This window comes from Poecilia formosa, unplaced genomic scaffold, assembly GCF_000485575.1.
Source record: "Poecilia formosa unplaced genomic scaffold, Poecilia_formosa-5.1.2 Scaffold292, whole genome shotgun sequence".
Taxonomy (NCBI): domain Eukaryota; kingdom Metazoa; phylum Chordata; class Actinopteri; order Cyprinodontiformes; family Poeciliidae; genus Poecilia; species Poecilia formosa.
The window spans coordinates 298,415-312,782 of NW_006800231.1; the positions used below are offsets into that span (position 1 = coordinate 298,415).

Genomic DNA, 14,368 nt, shown 5'->3' on the forward strand with positions numbered 1-14,368 from the left:
CTCTACTTTGATGATTCTTCTTCTGTGGTTGTGCCGGTGCGTCGTTTGTGGAAAATATTTGAAATCAGACAAGAAGAGAAAATATTAATTTTTGAGGTAGTATATGACAAACATTCAAAGTTATTAAGAGATTGGAAATGCTAAAAGATGGGGGGGAAAAATTATACGCTAATATGTCAGAGTTCTTTAAAAAATACTTAGACATTGACATTTTCAATGTATTTTAGTGAAGTACTTTAGTCATGTTTCTTATGTGATATGCCACCTGGTGGCAAAATTGAACAATTGGAGTCAATGTAAAGTGTGTCAAGATGACATTTCTTGTGACTTTTGACTGTATAAACAAACTGAATTGATTTAATAAAATATGCAAAATAACCATCTGTTCTACTTTGATCCACATGTCCTTTATGTTAAAGATCCACCACAATCTGTAACATCCTCTACATATTTCTTGAGTTAAAAAAAACAAAACAATAAATACTTATCATGAGCCACAGGCCTGAACACAACTTAAAAATAAAAGTTGTAAAAATGGTAACAAAAGAAGCATTACATATATTGAATTCTCAATGTGTCCAGAGTGGAAAATAAATTTGTCATTAAAGTAATGTCCAGTTAGCACACCTCTGGAAACACTGGGAAAGTAAACAAAGTGATTATATAGGCACTACTTACAAAATGTGGCAAAATTATGAACAAAACATTTTATTGTGTTCGCTAACAAGGGAAAAACACTCCAGCTCGGACATTTTCTGCTTCCTTTGGCAAACAGCAAACATGCAGCTCAGTCTAATTGTAGACATTGCTGAAAAACAAGTAAAAATATAGCTGCAGTTTTGAATATAAATACTCCTGCACTGCGAGATGCCGGGGCTGGAGTCAGGCAGGCTGTCCAGTTCAGAATATGAACAAAAATACCCAAATCTGGCCATTTGTTTTTGTCTCTGCTAGAGGCAAAGCAAAGGCTCTGTGTGGTTGACTTCCTGTGAGCATTCAGACAAACTGGACATGACCACACTTCACTTTTAGTGTTTTAGCTTTTTTTTTTAAATACATGATGCTGGGGTGGACACAAGAGGAAAAACACAGAGTGAAGGGAAAGAGAGGTTTCTGTAATAGCTTGTTTGCAAGCTAAGAGGTCCTTTGTGTATTGTTCATTTTCCATGTAAGAGGCTAAATAAGCTGTTTAAATTGAGCCTCAGATGCTTTGCTGAACTGCTGAGTAAGATCTAGTGTGGCATTAAAAATCAGCAGGAGAGCTAATGTGCAAAGGGAGCATTTATATTTCTGTCCTCCTGAATCATGCTTGGAATACAGTCATTATGTGTGGAGGATGAAGGCTACGGCTACAGGCCAGAGCAGTAGCTCCTCTCTTCAATCAGAGCCAGATGTCTGACTGGGAGCAAAGCACCAAAGAAAAAGAGCTGCGGTCCCGTTGAACTGCAGGCTGCAGCAGGCACACATGTTCACACAGCTTCAGAAAGACCTCTGAGGAGCTTCACCTGTATTATCACTTGTTTTATTTAGGCATTATTTAAACAAAAAGGTAAATTATGACTATTTATAAAATAATTGAAGGGTGGTGTCAGTTTACTGTTGCTGAGAAAGGCTGGCAACTTTGAGAGGACCTTGAAGGGAGACATGGTGGTGTGCGACTCAGTGAGCCCAAAGCCTTCCTTCGGATGGTTTAGGGTGAATAATGTCCCCTAAACAGCGTTCACTCATCCTGAAATCTTCAGCATTTTCAGACCGTCCTGATCGCTGGCAGAAGCATACAGTAGTGACAAGTCTAGTGACATGCCATAAAGACAGCAACCTCACTTTACCATTGAGCCACCCAAGGAAAAATGTTAGACTCCTTAAAGGGAGTGAGATATGTCTGATGGGAGTGAAAGAGTGGAGATAGAGAAAAAGCTTGGCTCTCACTTCAAAATTTGGTTGCATCAAATGACAGCAACCAAAACATTCCTGACTGTCCCGAGTACCGAAGGACAAAGTCAAGAGCTCATATATTATAAACCATTCTGAAGGAAATGTAGAGAAGAATTAGATAAGTCTGAAGCAAACTGAAAGGAAAAGGACCATCCATCCTTTTTCTATACCTGCTGGTGTTTGTAGAGTCTTAACTGATCCTTGAACAGATTGCAAGTCCATCACAGAACAGACAACCATACACTCCCACTATACCTAAGAGTGATGTTTGGACTATGGGAGAAAGCTAATGAACCCACAAATGCAGATTCATAAGATAATATTTTTTATCAGCTGAGAATATTTTTATCACTGAGGATGGCTTCTGACCAAATTTTCTGCCCTTCCTTTTCAGACCTACTCTCTTGAGCTTCTCACAATCTTACAAATTTAGGTAAGTTAAATCCAACGACATCCAGAACTTCTTCTCTGCCTTGTTATCTTCCAGCTGGGTCAATGGATGTTCTTGTCAGTCTTTGTAAACAAAGCACTGAAACCTCATTCTACATCACTTTAAATACCTGGAGACTGCACACACAGCCAGCTGTGCTACTTGCTGTGTGGGTAAAGAAAAGGTTTCAGTGGTTCAAACGCACCTTAAATCACTCTGAAATCAGACAACAAAGTCAATTAAATATGTTTTTATTATTGCTGCTTGCAGCAATGTTTCATAAGATAAACAGAAACAAAACAAAACATAAGAAAGACGACAAAAGGGTAATCTTAATTTACTTAAAGACGTGTTTGGCTGGTAGCCTGGTTGGGTGTGTGCCTGCTTCCGTCCACTGGGCCCCTATGAGGGGCATGGTGGCTATGTGATCCAGTGACTGTCACTCCTGAAAACCTCATTGACTGTCTCTTTTCTTTAAGGTACACCCAATCACATTCATGCATCCCGTTCTTTAATGCATCCTTGCCGGTTGGCCGGTCTGATCAATCTGTAAAGAACTTTCAAACGTCATTGATGCGTTGATGTCTTCAAGTCGAAAGATTGGATGATCTGTTCTGCCAGCATCCAAAACTGAAGATAAAACTGGCTTTGGTAAAACACTTGACTGAAGGCTACACCACTGTAGTTACTGCCGGTGAGTTCATGGTTGTAAAGTAAGGAGCCGTATATTATAAGGCACCCTTTAGGATGTGATAAGCCAATTTTCCTTTGACATGAATCTAATGAAATGGTTCATAGGTAACTCACCATGCTGACAGGGCAGCACAGGACAAGAACTGCTTTACAATTTGACGGAGTTTCTTAGATAACAGGGGAGAAGGATGAGCTTAGCTCTCACAATGCATTGGAGTCAGTGTGTTAGGGTGCTGTTTGCTCTGCAGAATGTGAGGCAGCCTCTGATGTAGAGAACATAATCAGAAGAATCCCTCGATTAAGTTCATCTTCTGAAGATAAGTTCTTCTTGAAGACCCGCTTCACCCAGACATTTCAGTTTTTGTAGGTGTTAGGTCCTTCAAGCCCGCTTCCAGTCAGCGCTCTGGCTCTGCTGACTGAACATCCTTCAGCTTATGCTCACACAAGCACACTTTCCTCTAACCTCTCAGGACTCGTTAAATATCCATTTGCAGACACAACACCAACAAAGCACGACGACAGTTTTTAAAAATCAAGTTTTCTTCCAAAATTTGCACTTCACTCTTCTTTTATTTTTGCCATTCTGCAAACAAGGCAGCCATTGTCAGAGTACCAGCTCTGCTGTCATTTAGTCCAGCTTCAAGTAGCTGGGTATGGAGTAGTTGAACATGAGGAAGTCCATCTTATAAAGTTGGTAGAGTTGGACCTGCTGTTGAGAACTGATATTGCTGAAGAACTGAGCGGTCATGGCGTCTGTGGTACGAGTGGACTTGGCGTAGCTTGGGAAGCGCAGGGAGTCACCAACACCCACTAGCCGCAGTATGTAGTTTGCATCCTCTTCAAGGGTCTCGTACTTGCCCACCATGTCATAGTGGATGTGACATGGGTGACAAAGCTGGTAAACTGTCTGCCAGTGCTCGTTGAGTGGGCCATCGCGCTGTGTGGCTGGATCCACTAGGTACTCGATAAACTCTTTGAATTTGACATCAGCGCCATTGATCAGGGCGTCCTGGGTGGCATTCTTGCGGTAGCGTCTGATGATCCGGGTGCCAAAGCGCTTATGGAAGGACGAGTTGTACTTCAGGGTGAACTTGTTACGGTAAGCTGAGACCAGCCTCTCAAAGGGCTCACGGACAAAGAGGAACTTGAAGTAGTTCTTGAGGCGATGGTTGATCTCAGCAATGCTGTACTGATTCAGCGTCTTCAGATTGGAAGGGACATGGGCCTGATTGGAGGGGATTTCCATTGGGTCACTGTACAGGAAAGACACATGGACAATGAGACGGAATTACTGAACCCGCCACATTTGAACAAGCAATAGACAACTGAACAAATGTAATCATTTAAACATAAAAAAATACAGACACTGCTTCAAAATAATCTCAGATGCATCTGATTTCCACAAGAACCTTTTGTCCACCTGTAGTAATTCAGTTGAATGGACATTTTTATCCTTAACGTCTCAGAATGGACAGTGCTTAGAGCAAAAATCAAGCAATGATGTTAAGAGAGCTGTGTGTAAACTTCAGAGGCCAGATTGTGTGAAAGCACAAAGCAGGCAAATAATACAAAAAAGCTTCTGCAGCATTGAACATCCCACAAAGCACCGTGGTCTCTGTTACATGCAGATGGGAGACGTTTGGAACCACCAGGCTGTCCAACCTGAGCAATCAGAGAGTAAAAGGCCTCAGCCAGTATGGATCTTTTTAGACTAACAACAGACACTGCTCTCCATCTGGCTAACAATAATTAACTGTAAAGGATGATGGTGAGACGACAGCAGTGTTTCATAAATGACTCCTGCTCAGGAGTGCTTGGGACCTAGGATTAAGGAGAAAATTGATTTTTCAATGCAACATTGACCCAAAGCACACAGTCAAAATAACTCAGGAGGAGCTTCTGGGGAATTCTGGGAAAGTCCTTGAGAGACTCAGTCAGAGTTCAAAATCTCTGGAATTTTGAATTAGCTGAGAACAAATGAAAACATAAGCCAAAAACAGGTGTGGCAAACCTTTTGAGGCTCACATCACTGTCACCAAATTAGACTGTGACCTTTAGGTTCCACATGTGGTGAATCCTACATTCTTACAACACAATGCCTGAACCCCAGAGTCATAAAAATGTGACACTCACCTGTACTTGCCCCGGCCTGTGAGCACCATCATCACACGTTTCCAGTTGGTGCAGGCCACCTTGGGGACATAACAGTAGATGAGCTCATGGTCTTCGTCCACCACGAGGTGTTTAAGGTCCCCGGGTGTCAGAACTCTCCGCTTTCGACTGAAAGCGCTGTTAACTCTGCAGGACTCCACCACCTTGTCCCTCCTGGCCTGGTGGAGGACAGCAGCTCCTGATGGGTCCAACTGGACCATTTATGGAGAAACAGAAGAGAGCAAAAGAGAGATATGCATTTAATCCAGAGTAGTAAAATGATAGAAACCCTTTAAAAGTGTTATACACCAGGGAACAAATCTTAAAAGCATATAGTAGGAATGTCCCAGTCTCAGTCCCAGTTTTGTTCTTACAAATCTGAATTCTCCAGCAAAGAGTGTCTTTTTTTATCCTACATATTGACATAAAAAGAAAGACTTTATCAACTGTTTTCCTGTCTGCGACAAATAATCTGTGTAGAAGAAACACTGCTTTATCCGAAATGTTATTTAGCTGGGGACACAGTCACAGTACTGAAGTAGATCATGACAGTGATGTGTCATGTGATAAAGGATAATGTGTCACTTTACTGCACTTTAAAGACACCGAGGTGTTCGTCATACACACGGCCTCTGATTTTATGAACTTTAATGAAGTATTGATCTGGAATTTGATATCAGCAAACAAAAACTGCTTGTCAGGAAATAAAGATAATATTATATAACAGGCACAGTAAAAACCCTTAAGGCTCTCTAGGCACTGATGGTCAGCAGCTCAGCTCAGCTCAGTGATGTGAAAACTCATGAAAGCACAAAACAATATAAGTGGATGGTTCTTAGCTTTGGAGGCTAGCCTTCCTAACTTATGCGTCCTTAGCTCTAGTTTAGCAATAAACTCTTAGTGTGCTGCATGTTGGGTATTGCGGGAAAAATCTCTAGGATTTCATTGCTAGCATGCCTGATCTAGCTCTTTTTTTATTATTAAAAAGGCTCGCCTCCTTCCCTGTAATTCAGGCTCTTTTTCAAGTTCTTCCACCCATCCATTTTCCATACTTATTGTAGAAGATGGCACCTGTTAGTGCAGATCACTTTTCATTTGTGTAGAAAAAAAGATTTTAGATTAGACTCCCATTTATTATAGTTGTTTTGAACCTGAATCTACAGTGGCCCAGTAGGGTCAACAAAATGCAAAAGCCACTACACAAAAATAAAAGCCACAATAGAAGCTATGCTAAAGTGAAAGTTATGCTAATTTATGTTTTAGGCTAACTTCTGCTGGAGCTTTTGTCGGACTGGACGTATTTATAAGTCCATTAAGAAAATAATACATTTTTTCTGACTGTGTTTATTCTGTCTCATAAAGGGCGTCGTGTTGGACAGTCTTCTGTACAATCCAAGGTAGAATCTTTTTTAATTCTGTATGGGTTTTCTGTCACTACACTTTAATTTCCAGGCACATCAAAATAATGTGCCTGGAAATGTCCTCAAAGTGTCTGACGTGGCAGAAACCCTTTGGACTGGGACTTTAAAAAGTTAATTTTGATTAATTAATTACACAGATTTTATTGCGTTAAAAATAGTAATGCAATTAATCATAATCTTTTTTCCCTACAAAGGTTCCAGCTGGAGGCAAAGCTGCTTCTCTTGGCCCACTGGGGATTCAGTTTTGCTTAAAAAGATGATCTGATTGGACACTAGAAGACAATATTGTTGTGATCAAGTTGCTCTGTCAGAAACCTGCTCCACAGACCTTTCTGTCTGGACTGGTGTATTAGTTTATATCTACTTTTCAAGAATTTTCGCCAAACAAAAGACGAAGCACCCTTCTGAAGCACACAGAGGACCATTTACTGTCACTTACAGAGCCATTAAAGCTCTAAAGTTAATGAAGTTAGAGAAAAAAGGAAATGGAAGATGAAGAAGGAAAGGTGGCTGAACAGCCAGACAGATGGACATGATTAATCTTTTCCTTTATTCCTCTCATTTCTTTATTGATTGTATTCCCCCCATATTAACTCATGCCTATGATGGGAATATTGATATTAGTGAATCAAGCCCATATTAAGTATTCAGTATACATAGATCCAGCCACCTGTCATCTACTGGAGACACATTTCATATTCACAGTGAAGGCTGTAATAGAGTGTGGGATGGTGGGAGTTGGCGGATGCAGATGCAGAGGAATAAGCAGACAGAGGCCAGGCTGAGGGTTCTGCATCCACAGCGTTTCCTCCTGCCTCTCTCTGCCTACAGGTCACCGTTCCCCTCCAGGGCAGGTCCTGTTTTCCATACAGAATTTAAAACGATTATACCATGACCTGCATATCTTCTGCTGCATGCCCTTCCAAACAAGTGTGGCCTTTCAGCGATAACATCTACCAGGGCTAAACGGTAGCTTATGACATAATCCACCTGGCACTGTGGACAATGGCTATAAATACATATTTAGGAGGGAAGTTTGTGATGTGAATAGTTTGGGGGAAAATCCTTTTCTGATGTGTTTATTGGATGGTTTTGGTCCAGTTCTAAATATGGAACGGCTACGCTTCAGAAGCCGTGAAGGAATTAGTCAAACACATTATACTAAATCACATGTCACTGAACAACACTGGGATAAGTTACACTTCATGGTTGGCTTTCACTATTGGACGTCTGGGACAGAGGTCAAAATTTGACCTCTGTATATCCTCAGAGTTAACCTATGTGTGCTTTTCCTCAGAATTTAACTCCAAATTATTGCTGGAAAATTAATTCAGTTCAAGTCTCATCTCAAGGCACTTTACAAATAAATCATTTAGATTCAATCATACATGCAATTTACAATAGTTATAGTACAGCGTGCTCCATTAACTATTCAAATAGTTTCAAAAGTTTCTATCTAAGGGAACCCTGCAGGTTGCTTCAAGTCATGGACACCCAGACACAATGCTAAACACTATGGTTAGCATCTGCAATGCAGCCAATCCAGGTGCAGCTTTCATTTTCCTTGGTGCTGATTGTCTCTAACCCCAAGAGTGGAAATAAGGAAGACCCTGGATGCCACTTGTAAGATGGTTTTAACATCAAAAATAACTCAGGCAATGTAAAATGTATAGCTGTTGATATCATTTATAAAGAGGGAAAGCTGTCCAAACGCTGTCTCCTTTCATGAATCATGAATTAATTTTGATTACATTTTTTGGACAAATTTCACAAACCACACCCAGGTAAGAATATTGTCAGGCTAAAAAAAATACAAATCACATCATGTTCTGATGAAGTATTTCACATTATTAATTATATTTCTAGTCAAAATATGCATGAATGCAACAGATTGACTGATAATACATCAATATTTTGGTGCAACTGGCAGCTCATTATAATTCTTCTCATAGTCTCTGAATAACAGATGATTCTCACTGTTTAAAGCTGAGGTGTTACTGACCAGCAGATTCAACTGCTGCACTTTGGAGTGTAGAGGAAATTGATTGTCTTAATTCGAAATTAAAATAATTAATGTCAAATTGGTAAACAGAAGTATGCATTATGGTGAAATATGTGACACAGATTAACTTATTAATTATACTATAGGACAAAGTAATACAGAGTAATACGCAGAGTCAAAGCACACCAATATTTTCATCTCCAAATGTTTGGAAAAGTCCTAACTAAAGTTTTTAAAGGGGGTCATTTATAAATTAAAACTTGATTTTAATTAAAAAAAACCCTGAAGATCCTTTAAAAGCAAATATTTGGCTGAATTCAGGCAGAAAACCAGACGCCACAGTGATGAGACTCAGTTAACGCAGATGCTTGAATAAAGTTTTTTTTTAAGGCATAGGTCCCACATTCAATTATAAGATTTAAGGAGAAATTACTTTTTTTCAAAAGGCTAAGTTTGTATGGTTGATTTTTTCCTCATAAGTGACAAAAATTGCTTGAAAAGTACTTTTTGTAATTTCTTGCGTTATCTCCTATCTCACATTAAAATCAGTCTGACAGAAACAAGTGTGACAAAAAGTAAAGTTAGGAGGAAATACTTTTTTGCAGTGCAATAACACAGAGCAATGGTATTAATGTTCTGTCCAAAGTTCAAAGCAGAAGTATCACTGGTCCAGTTAACCAGGATATGAAAAGGAAATACTTCTGATTGGTCAAATATGTTGGACTGGTTTTCTGAAACATTCAGTGTGTTATCCCAGGAACAGAGGCTGAAATCGGAACAGATGATAAACGTTTTTAACTCCTGAGGTCTGCTGTTGTTGGCTGACTTTTATGCACAAAATCATAAATTTAACCTACAAATAGAGAAACACTGAGAAACAGGAAGAAAAAGAGATCAAAAGAAAGAGAGGATAAAAGAAAGAGAGAATGAAAAACACAAGGCTCAGAATAATCTGAGAAGACAACTATTTTTCAATTCTTCATATTTTTTGCATACATATCCAAAGCTGGATAATACTGTAATAATAACATTTCCTGCGTATGGAACGATGCCAGGATCCTGAGCCATAATAAAACGCAGCTTTTCGGCTTCTCTTTATCCCAAATATCAAACTGTATTTCATGTCAGGCCTTATGAGACTTTCTTCATGAAAACATGTAAAGCTACAGAATCCCTCCTTTACACGCCAACACCAACGCTCCAGCCTTTTGTCCCGCTTCAGGAATAGAGGAGAAATGTGACAAAGTGTGACGGATGGAGAGGAAGGCCTCGCTTAGCGCCTCTGTCACTTTGCCGCTGTTCAGACGCTCATCACTCCTCGCTGTTCACGTCAGCGGAAACACATCAAAGGCTCACAATGGCGCTAAATCTCACACCAAATAGCGGCTTTGTTGTGATGAAAATCTCCCCTTTCTTTCACTCGGAGGCATAAAGCTATTATTCACACAGATGTGGCAGCGAGCACGCAGCCCTCCATCCTGCAGCACAAGGCTGTAATTAACACGAGGGGGAAGCTGTGGGGTGGGATCCTGTTGTCGCTCTCTCTGCCTGTTTGTAGCGCCGATTCTCTGGTCACTTCAGATGAAAGGATGGGGGGAGGGGGAGCAAAACGAGAGGAGAGATGTGTCGATACAGTCGTGATGGAGGTCATGACCTCTGGCGTGTCAATCTGTTTCCCATGGAGGGGCGGAAAGCATTATTCGGCAATTTGATGGCACATTTGTGGCATGGAGCGGCGGCCAGCGCTGAATAACAGACAGCAGTGGGCGCTAAAGCGTGACTGTGAGAGCGGCTAGCCGGTCAGAGGTTGAGATTAGCAGCTTCCCCGCATACAGAAGCTGCATGTTGATTTAGATATAACACTTTGTGAGTGTCGAACCTGCTTCACTCTTCACTATAGTACTCTGAAGAAGTATTCACCTTGTTCAGACACAAACATCAACATATTTTTTGTGGAATTTTATGTATTAGACCAATAAAATATAATGTGCAATTTTGAAATTAAAGAAAAATTCTTTTCATCTCCCCTTTACTCTGACGTCCTTAAAAAACACAGTACATTATGAGACCTAGTTGGCCTGGCTACTTCCTGTGCAGTTCTGACTGAGTTTGAGTTATTTTACCAAAAAATGTATAAAATTCAAACCCGGTGAATAAAAAAATATGAATCACACATAAAAATCCTAGTAAAATGCATGAAAATTTGTGAATGAAGGGGTATGAATACTTCTGGACAGGTTCTCTCTGCCTGGGGAATTTCAGACGGAGGACCAGGACAGAGAATGAGTCTGTTCACATGGAAACCTGATCTCACCTCCATGACCATCACTGAAAACACAAACAGGACGTCTCCACTTCGTCACCTGAAGTCACACAGCCCACCTCCACCGTCTCGTCTCCTCACCTCATGTTGAAATGTGAGCAAAAGTGATGAGATATGCAGAATTCTATGCGTCCATATCTCAAGCATTCATCCCCCTGCCACCGCTGCATTATTCTCTGAGAGAGCAGCTCGGAGTTTGAAATATGATCTGAGGATCAGCGCTGACCGAGGGTGGTAATGAAAAGCTTCCTTCTCATCTGCTGATGGTTGCAAAGGAAGAGAGATTAAAGAGGGGAGGTAAGGAGTGGTTCCAGAACGATAGAAGCCGGGCAGGGCGAGTTTGAATCTATAGTTTTCAATAACTCCAGCGGATGGACGGCTCACTGGGGTACATCTAATGTAAGATTAACTTCATCAAAGCAGACAAATGGTTGGGCCCTTTGGCTTTTTGTGAACCAGTCAGCTTTACTTTAGATAATTAGATCATTTATAATCTGATTCTTTTGGGAGGTAGAACTATGCACCTTTAAGCTACAAAGCCAAGTTGAAGTTTCTTATTCCTGAAATATTACACCACTAAAGCAAAAGGAAGACTTTTCGACATCGTGACCTAATGGGCCCTTTCTGGCTGCCCGCATTGGCAGAGGAGGGAATTCACCTGAGAGAACAGTGCAAAAGTGCTTTTCAGCTAACTTCATGTGGAAAAACTATAAAATATATATGCATTATATTTTATGTAATGTATAAATTGATGTTCTGTTTTCTAAAGGGGTAGTATCATGTACAATTGACTTTTTTCTGAGCTGAACATCATCATAATGTTATTTTCACATCAAAAACAAACCTGAAGTGTTGCCTTGATTCTTTCATACATGTCTGAGAAATCCTTCAGTCTCCATGGCAACCATTCAGCTGTGTAAAAGGCTTGGGTGGAGCTAACACCGCCTTCGAGGCGCAGCTCCTCCTCAGAGCTGCAGCTTCTAACCCTCTGCCTCACAGAGCAGCCCTCCATCCTCAACTTCTCCACTTGGATCCTTCAAACTAGCCAGCAGTAATTAGCAAACACCTGGTGGAACTTCACATCTCCTGAGTTCATCATAGGAGCAACTTGATGACAGAAAGAGGTGGAGGTTTTAAAGAGACAGAGGCCCGATTTCAAGGTGTTCAATTACAAAGTACAATTTCTTTTGAGTTATTTAATAAGCATACACAATACAACCCCTTTAAATATTCCTCTTGCTCCAACTTTAATTGCTCAGTATTTGGAAGAGTTGCCAACATGGAGTGAACAGCATCATGCACTTCTTATGCAGTCAAACTTCGACCTCAAGTAGCCAGACTATAATACTAAAACTGATTATTCAAATGGAGAAATTGAGCTCAATGAGAGAAATCCCAGACAGAGCACTGAAGGGAGATGAGAATTGAGCAGAATTATGTAGAAAAGTGATGGCCAACCAAAGTCAGTTTTAATCCTTAAATATTTCCTGATTGGTTGTGCTAGATTGTTCATTGTTCAGATTGTTCTGGTTTTTTTTCTGGAGTCCACTCCTCTGTCTATCTGATACTAAAAAAGACAAAGGAAGGCCTCAGATTTGTATTCACAGTCAGAGTGGAGAGGCTGAGGGGAAAATGCTGCAGCTAAATTTGTATTCCATTCAGTTTGGAGATTGGTAATGTTAGAGATGGGCTTTTTATTTAGTTTCCTCTCTCAAAACAGTGCTCCGTCTCTCTCGCACTGGTGCATTAGCTGTGCTCACTATCTATCTCAACAAAGATCGATAGTGTTCATCAAGGACCTTTCTTCCTCCCATACTGAGCAGACATTCATCCAGCGGCTGGGATAAAGCCGCCAGTGTATAGCGACCATTCCAAACACGCACCTGGACTTCAGCGGGGCAATACCTCACCCGAGACTGCGTAAAAGGCAACAAGGTGAGGCTCTGCTGTAAAACCTTAACAATGCTAACAGTTTATGAGGCAAATTTATCCTTTCCACCGGGTCAGGCAGAACATTAACTTTCCAATCTGGCATTTATGAGACGCGGGGCCACACGAGAGAGAGCAGGCCTCCAGACTCGGCGGCTAGCTGCTCATAGCGCCTCGCAGGAAATGTTTGCTTAGCTCTATTTATTCAGAGAAATGACTGAAAACACACGTTCTCTTTGGGCACAGCCCCGCTTCTTATTTATGCAGCTTCACAAAACCATAGCATAGGAAAAGCCTCAGTAGAAGCAGAAGCATTTCCCAAGCCAAGCAGAGTAAAAGTGCATTAAGTAAAGGGCTCAACAAGAAGACCCAGCAAAAAGCAAAGCTCAATAAATTTCAGTCACTCATATATTGCACTGTGTAGATGCATGGCTCAGAGTGGCAACAGAAACGAGTGTTTCTTTGTGTTGATGATGATGATTATAGTTCATCGTTAATGAAAACCCAAAATGCAGTTTGTCAGAAAATGACAAATAAAACAGAACCAACTATGGGAATTTTATGACATGAAGGAGGTCTGCAGAAAAGTCTGTCCTGTGCAGCACTTCAGCATCTCTAGCACATCACTCTGCTGAGGCATCGGGGTGAACAGGCTGCTGCCGGGCCAGGTTCTGGTTCTGATGGAGCCTCCTTCATGGTAAAGCTGAGATTTTCCCCACACTCTGCTTCCAGAGTCTACAATCTTAAATTCTAAGTGAAATGCACTTCAAGTCGGGACAAAACCATTTTCTACAATCTTTTTTTTTTTTTTTTACCTGAATTGCTTGAAAAATAAAATTTTTATGATATTCTAATTTATTGAAATGCACCTGATAACAGAAACATTTATGCACTTATTTCCTATGTGATCCATCCATCCATCCATCCATCCATCCATCCATCCATCCATCCATCCATCCATCCATCCATCCATCCATCCATCCATCCATCCTCTCCCTTTTTCACTGAATCTTTTGCACATTCTTTCCAGCTGATGTTGATGCAGCTCAATCATAAAGTAACCAAACTATTTTTCTGCCTTGCCTGTTGACCCAGAACTCAGCAAAAGTAGAAATATGAAAGCAAAGCGTCTACTGAATCTTGATTTGTGTGCTGATGTTGCATAAGGAGAAAGCGAGATGCCAGAGGCTAAGAGCAAAGGCAGCAAACCTGAACTGAGAAACACACCAGCTTGTATCTCTGTCCTCATTATTTGACTTCCTGTCATCATTTCAAAACTTGTTGGATGGTGACCAAGTCTCAAGTCATACTTTGTGTGTTCCCATAGCTTCCATTCCCTCATCTTTTCCTACCTTAAGATTACGTGATATCTTTGTAGTTATCATTATTGCTACTATTTGTAGTTGTCGAAATCGTGCAAAGCACCATACTATGAGGGTTATATCTTAAAAATATCTAAACAATCTGGAGAAAGTTAACAAGGG

At 40.7% G+C, this 14,368-nt stretch overlaps 1 protein-coding gene across 2 annotated transcripts in view; it reads right to left on the bottom strand.

Annotated features, from left to right (window-relative positions):
- Nucleotides 1-2,600: 2,600 nt before the first annotated feature.
- Nucleotides 2,601-14,368, bottom strand: part of chst11 (carbohydrate (chondroitin 4) sulfotransferase 11) — a 79,003-nt gene continuing 67,235 nt past the window's right edge. For both annotated transcript variants that reach the window (XM_016681758.1, XM_007572015.2), the window contains exons 3-4: nt 5,192-5,421; nt 2,601-4,311 (exon numbers count right to left, since the gene is read on the bottom strand). In XM_016681758.1, the coding sequence (XP_016537244.1) occupies nt 3,687-4,311; nt 5,192-5,421 (855 nt within the window). In that variant the 3' untranslated portion in view covers nt 2,601-3,686. The remainder of the gene's footprint in view (nt 4,312-5,191; nt 5,422-14,368) is intronic.